Source organism: Lacerta agilis, chromosome 3, assembly GCF_009819535.1.
Source record: "Lacerta agilis isolate rLacAgi1 chromosome 3, rLacAgi1.pri, whole genome shotgun sequence".
In the NCBI taxonomy this organism is placed as follows: domain Eukaryota; kingdom Metazoa; phylum Chordata; class Lepidosauria; order Squamata; family Lacertidae; genus Lacerta; species Lacerta agilis.
Window position 1 is genome coordinate 13,724,874 of NC_046314.1, and position 14,745 is coordinate 13,739,618.

The window sequence follows — 14,745 nt, forward strand, 5'->3', positions numbered from 1 at the left end:
GTGGTTTGTTTAAAACAGGGGTAAAACAGGTAGTCTATATGATGCCCTCCAAATGTCATTGGACTCCACCTCCCATCAGCCTCAGTCAGCATGGTCAATAGTGAGGAATGATGGGAGCTGGAGTCCAACAACATCAGGGGGTTGGTAGGGAACCAGGTTGGCTGTCCCTGGTTTAAGCAATGGTTCCACAGGAAGCCATAATCTGACACCATGCTTTGATCATGGCTTGATCATGGTGGCAACATGAAATATGTAAAGATCCGCAAACCTCTTTAATCTAGAAAGCTCACAGTTTAGCATGTCCAAAAGTAATACAGGCAGTGTAACCAGGGACATTAGAACACATGGATTTATCTTAATTTAATCCAAGGTGCTGGACTACAACTCCCATCACCTCTGACCATTGCACGTGCCTGCTGGAGCTGATGGGAGTTGGAGTCCCGTAGCGTTTGGAGAGCAACAGACCCCTCATCACTTTACTCCCATTGGTTTAAGAGTCAAACGTAAGGTGACGTTAAGCAAGTCTTTGGATCCTGGGCTTGGGATTCCTCTGCTCAAAGAAACAAATAAAGTAACAGGAGCCACAGAGAGCCATTGCGGATCAGGGCTGCTACACCAGGGGACGTTTACTCATTCCTGAACCTGGTATTCACGGCGAAAGTGCTTCAATGCAATACTCCACTTTAACTGGCACGCAGACAGATTGCAGCTGCAAAGAATCAGCTAAACTAGAGCGGAGGGTCTCCGGGTTTTCTTTTAGTTTTGGGGTTGTCGTCCCCACCCCCCACCCCCACACGCCAGGAGTAAAGGGGCACAACTCTTTTAAACAACGGTCTCTGGTCCATCGGTTTGTGTCAATGAACTCATCTTGTGTGTGGCTTTGGATTCCGAGTCAAAAGCCACCATGTGTGGGCTTCCCAGTAGGCTTTGACTGTTTATGCCGTCTTTTGTTGCCTAAGTGCTTTTCCATTTCTCCCCAGTCAACCTTGCAATGCCGCTGGCACTGTATCTACAAGAGAACTCTTTAAAAAAAAAAAAAAACACCACCACCATATATGCATATAATAACAATAATGCTTTTGAAACAATGTGAAGTCATTCTTTTTCCGATCATAAGAGAATCCCGTTTCAAACTGCCTGCTCGTCGCTGCCAACAGTAGGGCTCTACAGCTCCTTTACTGCTGTTGCACAACATCTTGACACATAAAAGTTAATGTTGCATCCGGAAGTGCATGCCAAATACAGGCCTGCCTCAGATGGATTAAAGATTTTGTTAAAAATTAAAAAATGGCATCATGGTGAACTTACATTACCCAGAACCCAGCTGCAGCTCATATGTGTGAGGTTTCTTTCTTTTTATTTCACCATGCTGTCACTTAAGCTGGTGTGCATTAGGCTCTTTCCATCATCCCTACCCACCAATTTGTAGCCTTAAAATAAAACGTAACACATACCGAATTGTTTCCCCTCCCTGCCCAAGAACTCAAAATAAATAAATAAATAAAATATCTACCTTTTACACTTTCAGAAAAAGACCTTCCTCAAGGTTTCCTTTCTGGCATGGTCTGTTTCATGGCTAAAGTACAGCTATTTTGCCACTCCACAAAATCATGGAGAGCTCAGCTGGCTACAGTGTGGCGCTCATAATGCCAATGTTGAAGGTTCGATCCCTGTATGGGACAACTGTAGAATTCTATGGCTCTATGATCTCGGAGCCCTTTGGCACTAAATTCAGGAGTTGGCACTTTTGCTTCATTGCACAATGTTAAGAAGTTCCACGCTCTAGTCTAAAGTAGAGGTGGGAAGCCTTTTTGAGGGCTGTATTCAGATGGGGAAAGGTGATCTGGGGCTGCATATTGGTGGTGGGTGGGACCCAAAGCAAAACATGGGCAAGGATAAAGTGAAAACTGGACAGTCTCTCTCTCATATATCCAGTGCGGGTTTTTTCGGGGGGGGGGGACGGACACAGAGGTATGCATACCCCTAACCATTTTGTGAATCTAAGTTTGGCCTCATTGAGTGGCAGGATTTCAATATGAGTAGGAAAATGAGAGTACCCCTAAACCATTTTTTTGGGGGGGGACACTGCATACTGGTATATCCATCCCCTTTCTTTCTCTCTCTCATACACTAGCTAGCTAGCCTCCCTCTGAGACCCTCAACATGTCTCTCCTTTATTCATCCATCGCCCATATTTATATAATTTATATTCTTTGTGTCACTCACAGACACACACACACACAGATCCACACAAGCAAAGATACATGAGGTCCTCTCACCAGCCAGGTCCACTCCTGCCTGCCACCTTCCCTCCCTCCTCAGAAGACACAGGCTGGTTACCAGTGAACTAAATTGGGCTCTCTGTGGCTGGCCCTCCGAAGGTGATCTGTCTGAGAATGGTTGAAAAGGCATGGAAGTATGTGATTGATTGGATGCCGGTGGCTTAACAAATCAGATTCCAAGAACTAATAGTGGAAAATGTTGTTTCGTAGCCAGTCCACTGTGTTTCATTCTACGTCAATCAACTGACTGACCTTTTTTCTGGATCTTATTTATATCAGTGAGAGGACACTGAACTACAGAAGCTTCATCCCTAAATCTCAAATTCATTTAAACAAAACACACACAAAAATGCTTTGAATTGGGCTTGTATACAAGTGAGTTTTTCTAGGCCTGTGTCCTTTTCAGAACCAACATAGATGCCTTTTAAGCTGCCGATGGAGCCATGTGTAATTTCTGTTATAAAATTTAACTCAAGTCAGTCAACTCTAACTGCATTTGCTGGTTCACATTAATATCTAAACATGTTAGATATTAACCACAAAGTAGATTATTTTTACTCCTCCAAATCAAAGCTTTCAAAGGAACGGCAACATACACTGTGATCTCAATGGCTTACAGGTCTTATGTACCAGAGTGCAGTAAAGATTTACTGCTGGTGCCACGAGGATTCAAAAAGCCTGGCCTGCGTTTGATAGCTGCATTGTCAACGCCATTCACATCCATGCAGCCTAATCTTGTTCATATTTACTCAGAATTAAACCCCACAGGCTTAAATGGTATTTATGTCCATTCTGAGTGGGCATCTGTAGGGTTGACCTGTGAGGCAGACATGTAAGCAACTCACACAGTTCTCTCTGCCCCCAGATCAGGAAACAAAAGGCGAAATAAGAGCTTGGTCTTAACATTTAATGGTGTCAGACAAAGGGGATGTAAACATGACCATTCTGAATTGTTACCGTTTAAGGAGAAATGTCTGGGGGGACGACGACTGGTTTCTGGTTTGTTCACGGGGAGGTTAGATGATGCATCAAGATCAAGTGCCCTCCCACGTTTCCCAGTGCATTTGCCCATCATGTTCTTTATCGCAAAAAGCCTAATCTTTTGGGGAAGTAAGTGTGTTGCACAAGGCCTTTCAGCAACCTGAATTTGCACGAGGAGAAAGAAAGAAAGGGGACATCTGAATTAAATGAAGGGGGAGATATGGGCTGGCATTTTGATGAAGCCGGTGTCATGTGGATGCTGCGAAAAACTTGCACACACAAGCAGCGCCAATCCCACAATAAACTCCTGCCTCCAAGCACCCATAAGGCATTTCCAGGCTGTCATTGTTTTCATGTGGGATTCAATCTGGGGCAGCAAACCCACTTCCCCCAAATGTGAGCCTTTTGCAAGAAGGAGTGAAGAGAAAATGCAAGGCAAAAGTGTGGGCTAAGGTTGCTTTGATGCAACATTATCTAACATCACCGCCCCTACCACCCTGCAAACCTATCAGAATGAGTGCTCAACAAAAGCCTGTGTTTTCTGATGTCTAAAACCGACTTATAGAGTCTAGTTCCGTATGACATGGTTTGCTTGGTCAGGGGTCTTCTGTCCACAGGCAACAACCTACTTCATGAAATACAGGAAACATACTACTTAGGGCATCGGTGTCCGCTGCTGTGCTGGCCTGTAATTATCCAAGTTGGCAGTTAGGGGCAAGTAAACAGCAACAGGGAGTTAAGCAAGGAAGGAGGAGAGAGAGAGAGAGAGCTGCTCTGACGAGATCAGAAGAAATAAAAATTTACGAGGAGTGGGGGTTGGGGAGGGAGAGACAGCAGCCATGCAGAGGAGGGAAAGAGCGCGGTATAAAAGCATGAGACCCACGCAATGAGAAAGCCTGGCTGGACGGGGAAGAGAGACAGCCTCTTGCAAGCGGAGACACACCGGCCAGCAGGCGGGGGGATTCGCACACAAACTCTCCGCCGCTGCCGTCTTAGGACCGGGAACAAAGTTCTTCAGCGAAGTTGCCCCTCAAAAACTTGGACGTTTCCTGGTTTCCCCAGGAAGGGAAGAGGTTCGGGAGCCACGCCGAAGACCCCGGGGAGGACCTTTAGCCTGCAAGACGCGCAGAAGCCCCGAGGGGGCGGCCAGGAGCAGCCCCCACCCGCACCCCTGTGACAGCACCCACCACAGCCCAGCTCATGGGCTGAAGAAAACAGGCGCCCGCCGACCGTCCCGGGAGCCCTCTGGTGGGCTGGAGACCCCAGTACGCGCCCCTGCGAAGGCGCCCGGTGGTGGAGACGGGCGGGGAGCACCTGGGAGGCTGGAGAGAGGAGGAGAAGTCGCCTTTCCCGGCTTTGGGGGCAACAGTAGCCCGAGTTAGAGACGAGAGAGCCCTCTGAGCGGGGCGCTCCCTCCGGCCGCCAGCAGGGGCGGACGCCGCCCCCGCCTCGCATGCTGCCTTCGAAGGCAGGCCGGGCACCTCCAGCGCAAGGCGCGCTCCTTCTCCGGCGCCCTCTCCACCTCTTCCTCCTCGCCTTCGTCGTCCGCAGGCGCAGCGCCGACGGCTCTCGGCTGCGCTGCACCACGAGGGCTGCCCCGCCGCCGCTCCGGCTGCCTCGGAAGCGCGCTCGGGGCCCGACGAGGCGGCGGTGGGCGGACGAGAGGCCGGCGGCAGCTGCCTCCCGGTGCGCTCCTGCCGGCGGGCGCGACCCCATGCGGGCGCCGGGCTGCCGGAGGAGCAGCGAGAGCAGCGCCCCCTGCAGCCGGACCCGCTCCCTGCCACGGCCCCGTTGCCGTCGGGCGGGCGCCCGCAGCCTCCTCGCGCCGCCGCCTCGGAAGCCGCCTCCCGTCCCGAAGTGGCTCCGCCGGGGTGGTGGCGGTGCGGCAGCGGCGCGGGCTGCAGCAGCAGCTCCTCCTCCTCCTGTTCCCCGTCGTCGTCGTCTGCCGGCCCGGTTGATCCCGAGAGCGGCGCAGGGAATCCGGCTGCTGCCCCACTAGACGCCGCTGGCGCGGCCGGGGCTCCTACTGCTGCTGCTACTGCCGCCGCCGCGGCTCCTCCTCTCGCTGCCGCTGCTGTGCCGTCGCCGTCGCGGAGCCCTAAAGCCGCCCGCTGCAAGAGGATGGTGCGCCTGGCGGCCGAGCTGCTTCTGCTGCTGGGACTCCTCCTGCTCACCTTGCACATCACGGTGCTGCGGGGCAGCGAGCCCGACGCCGCCACGGGAAACCACAGCCAGCGCCAACCGGTGAGCGAGCACCCCTGCAGGAGCCTCCGCGGTTCCCGGCGAGAGTTGCGGGTTTACATTCTGGGGTGGGAAGGGAGAGGATTTGCCAAGGAACGAGGTGTCCCTCTGTTGGCACCCTCTTGATTCACTCGCCTACCCCCTTCTCTTCTTTCACTTCCACCCACTGGGATTGCCACATATGTTGGTGCAAGGATGCCTGAAGTTGCTCATAGAAGGCACACCGAGGGTCATCTAGTCCAACCCCCTGCCATCTTTCACCCAGTGTGGAACTCGAACCCACAACCCTGAGATTAAGAGTTTCATGTTCTATCAACCTGAGCTATCTGGTTGTTAGTTCAGTTGGTGTTTCTCTAACCTGGTTCCCAAGCTGTTATTGGACTACAACTATAATCCCTAGCAAGTAGGACCAATGTTCAGGGATGATGGGAGTTGTAGTCCAACAACAACTGGGGACCAAAGTTTGAGAAACACTGCAGGAAGAAGAAGGGTTGTGCCCCCCCCCCGTCTGAAACCCATGAGAGCTGCTGCCAGTCAGTGTAGACAGTGCTAAGCTAGATGGATCCAGTGGTCGTGACTCAGTATAAAGCAGCTTACAAGGTTCCCTCGGACTGAGACCGGCTCTTCATTGTCTTGGGTGGAGAAAGGTCTTGCCCAGTGTTTTTCAACCACTGTTCCGCACCGCGAGGTGTTGCCTGGTGTGCCGTGGGAAAAATTGAAAAATTCAAGAGAATTACTTTATATATAGTCAATATAGGCACAGAGTTAAATTTTTTAACATTTTCTAATGGTGGTGTGCCTCGTGATTTTTTTCATGAAACAAGTGTGCCTTTGCCCAAAAAAGGTTGAAAAACACTGGTCTTGCCCACCCCATCTCGTCGTCTTGGAGGAGCACACACTCTGGATGGCCAATTTCCCAAATTCGATTCTCAGCATCTCCAGGTAGGACTGGGAATGCCCTCCCTTGCCTGAAACCCCGGAGAGGCTCTGCCACTCCACATGAAGAATACTGAGCTGGGTGGAACAAACCTAGCTCAGTATTTGTTCGGTGCTTCTCCTTTTAATTGGAGATGCCAGGGATTGAACTCAAGAACGTCCGCATGCAAAGCTTGTGTTTTTCAATAAGTTATGTTCTTTCGGCTTAACTAAGGGTGTGTTCATGTTGCCGCTTTAGAGTGCAAATAAGTTGCCACCCTCCTGGCAGTTAAGTGTTCACACTTTGACTAGAAATGAATTAGGAATGGTTTAAGGACTTGCAGTTTGGATGGCGTTATGTGAGCATGGGTTAAAAACTCAGCGCAGCAGAAATGCAGCAAGTGCACACAGCAAACAGGAGTGTGAACATGGACTATGGCATTCATTTTCGGTCCTGAAAAAAAAATGCCTTGCAGTGTATCCAGTGTGTGATTTCCACCATCATTTTAGAAGACTGGGTTGCTCCAGATTTTGCTGTACTCTTAACTCCCAGCACCCCTGACCATTAGCCATGCTGGCTGGTGCTGATGAGGTTCGTCATCTGGAGGTTCCCCATCTCTGCTTTAGAACTTGTACATTTGGCTCCTTTCCACACTTTCAGTGCCTGCATGAAGAGGAGTAGGATCATGTGTGAGGTCCCTGCTCCAGATTTCCACATGTTCTTCCAAAGGTCTGGATGGAACCTATATGCATAGGCTTTGGGGACATACCTCTTTTGCAAGGTCCCCAGTTTTTACAGCCTACCTGCCTGAAATGCACTGGAGCAGAGACACCGGGTCTTGATCCTGATCTTCTCGTGCTGGCCCCAAGATGTTGTGCATCCTGCAGCGGATCTCAACCCATTCATCTCCACCACTTTAAAATACTTGCTGCATCATTCAAACACCAATCGCCATTACACAGTTGCATGAGAGGTTGTTTCAGCCCAGCAAGGTGTGCTCTGTGCTCCTCCAGTGAATGTTGCAAATCTGTCTTTCCCCTGTGTTGTATTTAAACTCCCATGAACACACACCCTGCCATTTCCTTTCCCCAGTCCAGGTATGATAGGCCTGTATATTTTTCACATGTCCTATGAGCATCTCTAAACCAGTGTGGACTTGGGAGTCTAAAGAATAGAATATATCCCTCTGCCCACAACAATAATAGTAATATTCTTGCAAATATTCCGGGTGACAGCAGGTGTGCTCCATCCCAAATTCTAGAATTACCCCCTCCCCTCCTCTCTACTGAACTGGAAACATTGTGGGAAATGCTAAGGAAGAATGGAGTGGAAGTGGACCAGAGTGTGGGGATAAGATAATTATCATTTGTGTTGATTTGTAGTAATGCTTCTTAGCATTTTTTGATAGCTTTTAACAGTTCTACTGCACAGGGGTTCAGAGGGCTTCCAATAAAGTATATTGTCCTCCTTACAACACCCCTACGAGGTTGGCTGGTGTTGCCATGTTTTAGGTGTCAAAGAGAGAGAGAAAACGAGAACCTATTGCCAGCTAGTAAATTCATGGCAGTAGCAAGATTCAAGATGGGGACTAACTGGTTTGAAGTTAGATTTTTAGCCATGATGTTAAGGGCCACATTCCCTCCTGGGGAACTTTCCAGGGGCCACATGCCAGTGCTGGGAGTGCCCAGGGGAAAAAGTGGGCAAAGCAGTACAGCTGTTCAGAGGCTCCATCCACGTAAGCAAAAGCCATTTTCACAGTTCCAGCCAGGTGAAAGCACTTGCAAGAGCACAGAGGAGGGCTGGTGAGAAATGTGGTCTGGAGAAGCGGGCATGGACTAAGGAAAATTGATTTATATTTATCGGATTTGTATACCACGCTTTATCCGAAGATCTCGGGGCAGGAAGTAAGAGTCACCTGTGTGAGTGACAGGTGCTGCATAGATACTGTGGTGGGAATCTCTCTTCTTATTAGTCTCTACACATGCATCTGTGGATGGGGAATTTTGGAAACTGAACAGCCCAGACACTTCACTATTTTGATTTCTTTCCAGTCCTTAAAGTTTCGGGATAGTTTGTGACATTTTAAAAACCAGCCTCAAAAACCATGTGGACGATTCAGTGTTTTCTAAACTAATAATGTGTGCTTCATCTAGGAGCAAGCAAGTTTTAAGTTCTCCCCATCCAGGTTGGTCTCACCCCTCCTTTGAAACCAATAAATGCTGTCCTCATTTTGCTTTTTTAAAATTCCGAGTAGGTGTGACTGAGTTTGTGCAGATGGGATGCAGGAAGGCCACATTTATATTGCAAAGTTTCAGCCTTCAGAACAGCATAATGTGCTGGGACAATGACAGCTGCGTCCTGCGTATTGGGGGAAAGTCTCTCTCTCTCTCTCTCTCTCTCTCTCTCTCTCTCTCTCTCTCTCTCTCTCTCCCCCCCCCCCCAGCTTCTTAATAGAAGGCTGCATAGTTTCCACAACTGGTCAGTTTTTGACGTGAGGATGTTTCTGCGAGGGTGCTTATTAATCTAAACCTGCATGGCTGCAACTTGAAATTAGGGTATTAAAATGGGACAATATCTCAAAGGAGCTTCCCCTTGTTTGTAAGGACATAAAAGCCCTGCCTGCTTACAGGAGGTTGAGATATCTCAGGTATGTCCAACAGGTAGATCGTGATCTACTGGTAGATCACTGGGTGTCTGTGGTAGATCACTGGCTCCCCCCAAAGAAGCCCAAGAACTTTGGCTCCCCTAAAAAAAAGCTAAACATTTTAGCCCTGCAGACCATAAAAAGAAGCTCAACAACTTTGACCTGAACCCCCCAAAAGGGGGTAGATCACTGCCAGTTTTTAACTCTGCGAGTAGATCACAGTCTCTTGGGAGTTGGCCACCTCTGAGATAGCTGAATGGCATGAAGAGAGACCCTAGAACTTTAAAGCATGAAACCAAATTTAGGCTGCACTTCTGCATGAAGAGACATGGGAAAGAATTATATAGGGAATGGTGATACTTAGGGAGGGTTCTACTGGGCTGTCCAACAGCTGAATTCCTATTTTAAGATGCTTCCTTTTGTTAGTCCAGCCTAAAGTTGCTCCAGGGAGGCCAAGCAGATACAAAATCCCCACCACCACGGCCAAAACAAAGAGAGAGAAAGAGGGTTTGTTAGCAGAGAGCTTGAACGATGTAAGGACAAAGCCAGAACTGGGGAACCTGCTGACTCCAACTCCCATAAGCCCCAGCCAGGATGGCCAGTGGTGAGGGATTATGGGAGCTGTAGTCCAGCAACATCTGGAGGCCCGCTGGACTGTGTTCTGACTGACAAGGGCCATCATTTGACCCATTTCTTGTAGGCTGTCCTCATAGAACAACTTTCACTCTTGCTAACAATATCTTCAAGATGCCTAGCTATAATTTTTTTATATATGAATGATGCTTCCTTTCCTTGTGGGACCCTGAAGTGCCTTCTGTAGAACAGTAAATCTGAGAAAGATTTTGTTGTTGTTTTATGAGGCATTTGGTACCACTGGAATAACCCTGAATTTGCCTCTCTTTACAGGCCAGTAACATAATGAGGGAAACAGCTGGGCAAATGAAAATCTAGGTGAAACGAATTCCCAGCAGAGTTATTTATATGCTACTGAATTGAGGGGCTGGGACTCTGGGAGTGACTTATCTGGGTTAAAAAAAAAAAAATACGGCAAAAGGCAGACTCTGTTTAACAGCGGCTTATGTGTTTGTATATGGACTGCTGATTTCATGAAATCTCACCATTCCTCATAAAACGATCTGTTAAATTAAGTTTCTGCATTTGAGAAACACTGCAGAGCAGGAGCTTCAGTAGATCTTTTTCATAGATTCTGCCATGTGTAGCAATACAAAGTTATATACTTCCTAACTCAATTGATTTTGCAGCTCTGGGATTTGGGAGAGCAGAATCCTGCAGACATTGAAGGCAAAGAGTATATCAGATGTCGCACTAAGCATTTAAACAGATGGAAACTTAAGTTGCAAATTTACTTATTCTCTAGCCAAAATTATAGTAACCTGCCTTCACTGTACATTTCAAAGCACAAGTAAACTGATGCTTTGGGGCCTCCGAAATGTTTGCTAGCTCCCAGTTTTCTAATATTTCCAAGGAGGATTCTGAATTCTCTTAAATCTATGCTATGTTCTATAGGAATATTCCTTTAAAAAAAGGAAGGAAAATTGCACGGAAAAGGAGATTTATTGGATGTGCTGTAAACAAACAGTAGTAAACCAGGTGGCTGATGGTTTTAGCTGGTTGGCAGATATCTGCATCTAATATTGCAGACCGTTTGATTTTCATAGCATTTGGGATTGCTTACCTCTTGCAGCATTTCTGAGGGGTTGTGCGAAGGGGTGGCAGGTGCTCAGAAATGCTCCAGAGCTTCTTGTTTTCAGGGTGCCTCCACAGTGTCATTGTTTGCAACCTCAGGAATGTCTTGACTTTTGCAGCCCAATGCTTTTCAGATTATGATCGCTTATGGGGTTATGATTTCTCAAAAGTAAGCTCCCCTTTGTTCAATGGAGCTTACTCCCAAATAACTGCATAGTAAATGAGGTTATAATCTCAATCAACAAATCGCCAGCCAACTGGTGCTTCAGGGCATGTTTGGCAACTTTCATATTAGCCCTGCTGGGCAACTGCTGCTGGATGAGACAACTCCAGGGGAAACAGAGGGGCTGTCCTTTAAATTTGGTCTCTGCAATCAACATGCAAAAAGTGGAAGGAACGGGGGGGGGGGGCCTTTTATATCTGAATCCCAAGTCTACTGCTAGAATATGACTCCTAGTAAAACTTTTTATTCTAATCCATCCCAGTGTGAGAATTGTAGAAAGGCAGGGAAAGATAGGATCACTTTTGTTAATCTCGGTAGAGACACCCACCCTGTGGAAGGCCCCCCCCATCAGATGTCAAGGAAATAACTATCTGACTTTTAGAAGACATCTGAAGGCAGCTCTGTTTAGGGAAGTTTTCAATGTTTGATGTTTTATTGTGTTTTTAATATTCTGTTGGGAGCTGCCCAGAGTGGCTGGGAAACCCAGCCAGATGGGTGGGGTATAAATAAATAAATTATTATTATTATTATTATTATTATTATTATTATTATTATTATTATTATATGAGAGATTACTAGATTAAGAGGATACTAGGAGCAGATATTTGTGCTTTTCTCTTCGCCTGGGGAATATAATTCTGACATGGTTTATGACTTTGAGTGTAACACACCAATGGCAGGTTTCTTCTGAGCACTGGAAGAAAAATAAAGAGACGTTAAAAGTGTCAGAAGTCTCATTTGTATTGTTATTATTTAACGTGGGAAATAGATTGTGATGATTATGTAAATACAAATTATGGAGAAAATACAGCTGTAAAGATGACCTAACCAAATGGACAGAATGCAAGATCTCCGTGTAGACAAAATGCATGCAACCACTAAATGAGACACTTTTGAAAAAATATATATTTAAAGCACTATTTTATTCTGTCTCTGAGCCCTCTCTATGTAGCTTACATCATTAGTTAAAAACAATGGGTTGTATTCAACAGTTTTTCTCATCTGAAGGCTTCAGCTGCCTGAAGGAGGAAAGCAATTCCAGTGATTCCTCCTCTGTAGCCCTCGTGCTTCCCTAAATCGGCTCTGGAGGCTCCCCCCATCCTCTGGAGCACATTTAGGAGGGGAATCGCTGAAAATTGCTTTCCTAGTGATGGGTGCCTTACTGTCAGCTGAGCGACACCATTGGATAGAATCCAATACAACTGACAAAATGTGAAGACATCTCCCTCTTTAGCACAAACTCCTTCCATCTGTTCAGAAAAGCTGAGCATCTATTTATCTGGGGGAGGTTGGGGGGGGGGTGAAACCTTAAAAGTATGTATTTTATCATACAGGTTTTCAATGCAGTTGACAAAGTAGGCAGAACAGCAGTAACAACAACAATCAAAATACAGTCGCTACAAAAATTAAAGTCATAAACAATAACAGCAGTTTTAAAAAGCAAAGAAACAAGAAGACCACAAATATCCGAGCCAGCAGCAACATGGTAACTAATAATTCTAAGGCCTGGGCAGTTAAAATAGTCTCACCTAAAACTTATTAGGAAAGATGCCAGGAAAGTATCCCGAAGCTGAGGTAGCACCATAGAAAAAGATCCTTCTCCCTAGTCATCACTACCCGCTAAAGCTCTGGCAGCAGGAGTACCTAGAGAGAAAGGGCCTCTGATGATAAACCCACAGCCCTGCTCTATGGCTCGCTCTGCTGTCTTTCTCCTTTCATAGCCAGTGCTGAGCTGAAAACAGGCAGATCAAATCCACTCTGAAGGGAAGTCCCCCCAAATAAGATATAAAATTAGATCAAGATAGCTAAATAAGTGTTTTATGTATTTTTTATGTTTTGTATGAGTTTTTTCCTCTTTTTTATTTTTTGTAGTATGTATGTATACCTTTTTGTAATTTGTAGGTTTGTATTGTTTTTATTTGTTTGTTAATTTTCTTGAAATACCAATAAATTCTTATAAAAAAAACAAACAAAAAAAACAAATGCACTCTGAAGTTCCTGCTAAACAGAATATTTTGCCCCAACACCCAGAAGGAAGTACAGGGCACCATAAATGGGATTAAGAGCAGGGCTTTTTTTCCAGCCAGAACTCACCTCGCAGGTGGGCACCATAAGAGAACAAGGGAGGCGTTCATGGTGAGCTCTGGCACCTCTTTTTCTAGAAAGATAGCATGGATTACAAGCCAAAACTTTATTGTTTAATATAAGGAACCTGCAGTTGGGGAAGGATTGACTTGTGTTAGTTCCCTTTTCCTCCCCCTACCACTACCTAGAGGGGCAGTGCCACCTTGGCTCCAGGAACTGAATGATATTATTATTATTATTATTATTATTATTATTATTATTATTATTATTATTATTATTATTATTCTGCCACTTTCCTCACAAAGTGACTTACAAACACAATATAAACATGAAAACCAATTATGGCAAACACAACGAATAAAACTATTATCTGATATTATCCAAGTCCCTCTTTGCCAGCTCTCCAAATGATGAGCTGAGGGCACTTCGCCACCACCACCAACCCCTACTGTCTGGCATTGGGAAGGGTGAAACCTACTGGGGCCCAAAGGATGCCCCCCCTCCCCACCCTTTGAGCTGGGTTGGGAACAAGGGGTCTATTAGGCAGCACTGAGGGTGCTCACTGTGGCAGCCTGTTCCCTTTCTTCTCCCTGGCCTCACCACTTGCTCATTGTGGCCAAATTCAAACATCAGGTAGCCAAGTAAATAAGCAATGAAGTAGAAACACACACAAAGTGCACCCTTGGGCAATCATGGGAGGCATTAAAAAAAAACTTCTTAACCAACACTAAATTGGCATTTCCCTAGTTCTTATTTGCCACTTTACTGCTAGAAGAACCAGACATAAATATCAAAAAGATGTCTTTTTGTACAAGTTATATATACTTGTTTTTAAAAGCAGCCAGTGTGGTGTACTGGTTAAGAGCGGTGGACTTGTAATCTGGTGAACTGTGTTCGTGTCTCTGCTCCTCCACATGCAGCTGCTGGGTGACCTTGGGCTAGTCACACTTCTCTGAAGTCTCTCAGCCCCACTCACCTCACAGAGTGTTTGTTGTGGGGGAGGAAGGAAAAGGAGAATGTTAGCTGCTTTGAGACTCCTTTGGGTAGTGATAAAGCGGGATATCAAATCCAAACTCCTCCTCCTCCTCCTCCTCCTCCTCTTCTTCTTCTTCTTCTTCTTCTTCTTCTTCTTCTTCTTCTTCTTCTTCTTCTTCTTCTTCTGCCTTGATTCTGGTTTGTGTGGTGGGCAGTCTTACTCTTAAACCAGCTCGGGCAGTGAATACCAACAAAATTGTGACCTACTTTGGGGGCCCGTCTGAAACTCCTGCAAAGCATCTTTGCTATTTTGCCTCTAGTACCCGCAGCTGCCAGTCCTGGTGACTCACCCCAAAGTCTCACCCGATGACCAATAACTGAGGAATTCCTGCCTTTAAAAAATAAAATAAAAAATAGGATATCTGGCAACCCCAGTCTACCCTGGCATAAATTGTTACTACATTTTGTTCTCTCACACCCTGTTTGGAATTCCAGGGACAAAAATGTCCTCGCTCGTTCTCCGGTGATGCATTCTGACACACAAATGACAGATGAGTGAGTGGGTGTTCTGTTCTGGAATTCCAAGTCTCCATTTTAATCCCAGGAATTGGGACAGCATGGAGCCCTTATATACATACAGTATGTGCTGATTCAGTCACTTCAGTCTGTGGAAGTTGCATGCCACACAGAG

At 46.5% G+C, this 14,745-nt stretch overlaps 1 protein-coding gene across 1 annotated transcript in view; it reads left to right on the top strand.

Annotated features, from left to right (window-relative positions):
- The first annotated feature begins 5,283 nt into the window (after window positions 1–5,283).
- The window catches only part of ISM1 (isthmin 1), a 32,105-nt gene continuing 22,643 nt past the window's right edge, over window positions 5,284–14,745 (top strand). Inside the window, exon 1 of the mRNA XM_033142874.1 lies at window positions 5,284–5,507. Within this exon, the coding sequence (XP_032998765.1) occupies window positions 5,385–5,507 (123 nt within the window). The 5' untranslated portion in view covers window positions 5,284–5,384. The remainder of the gene's footprint in view (window positions 5,508–14,745) is intronic.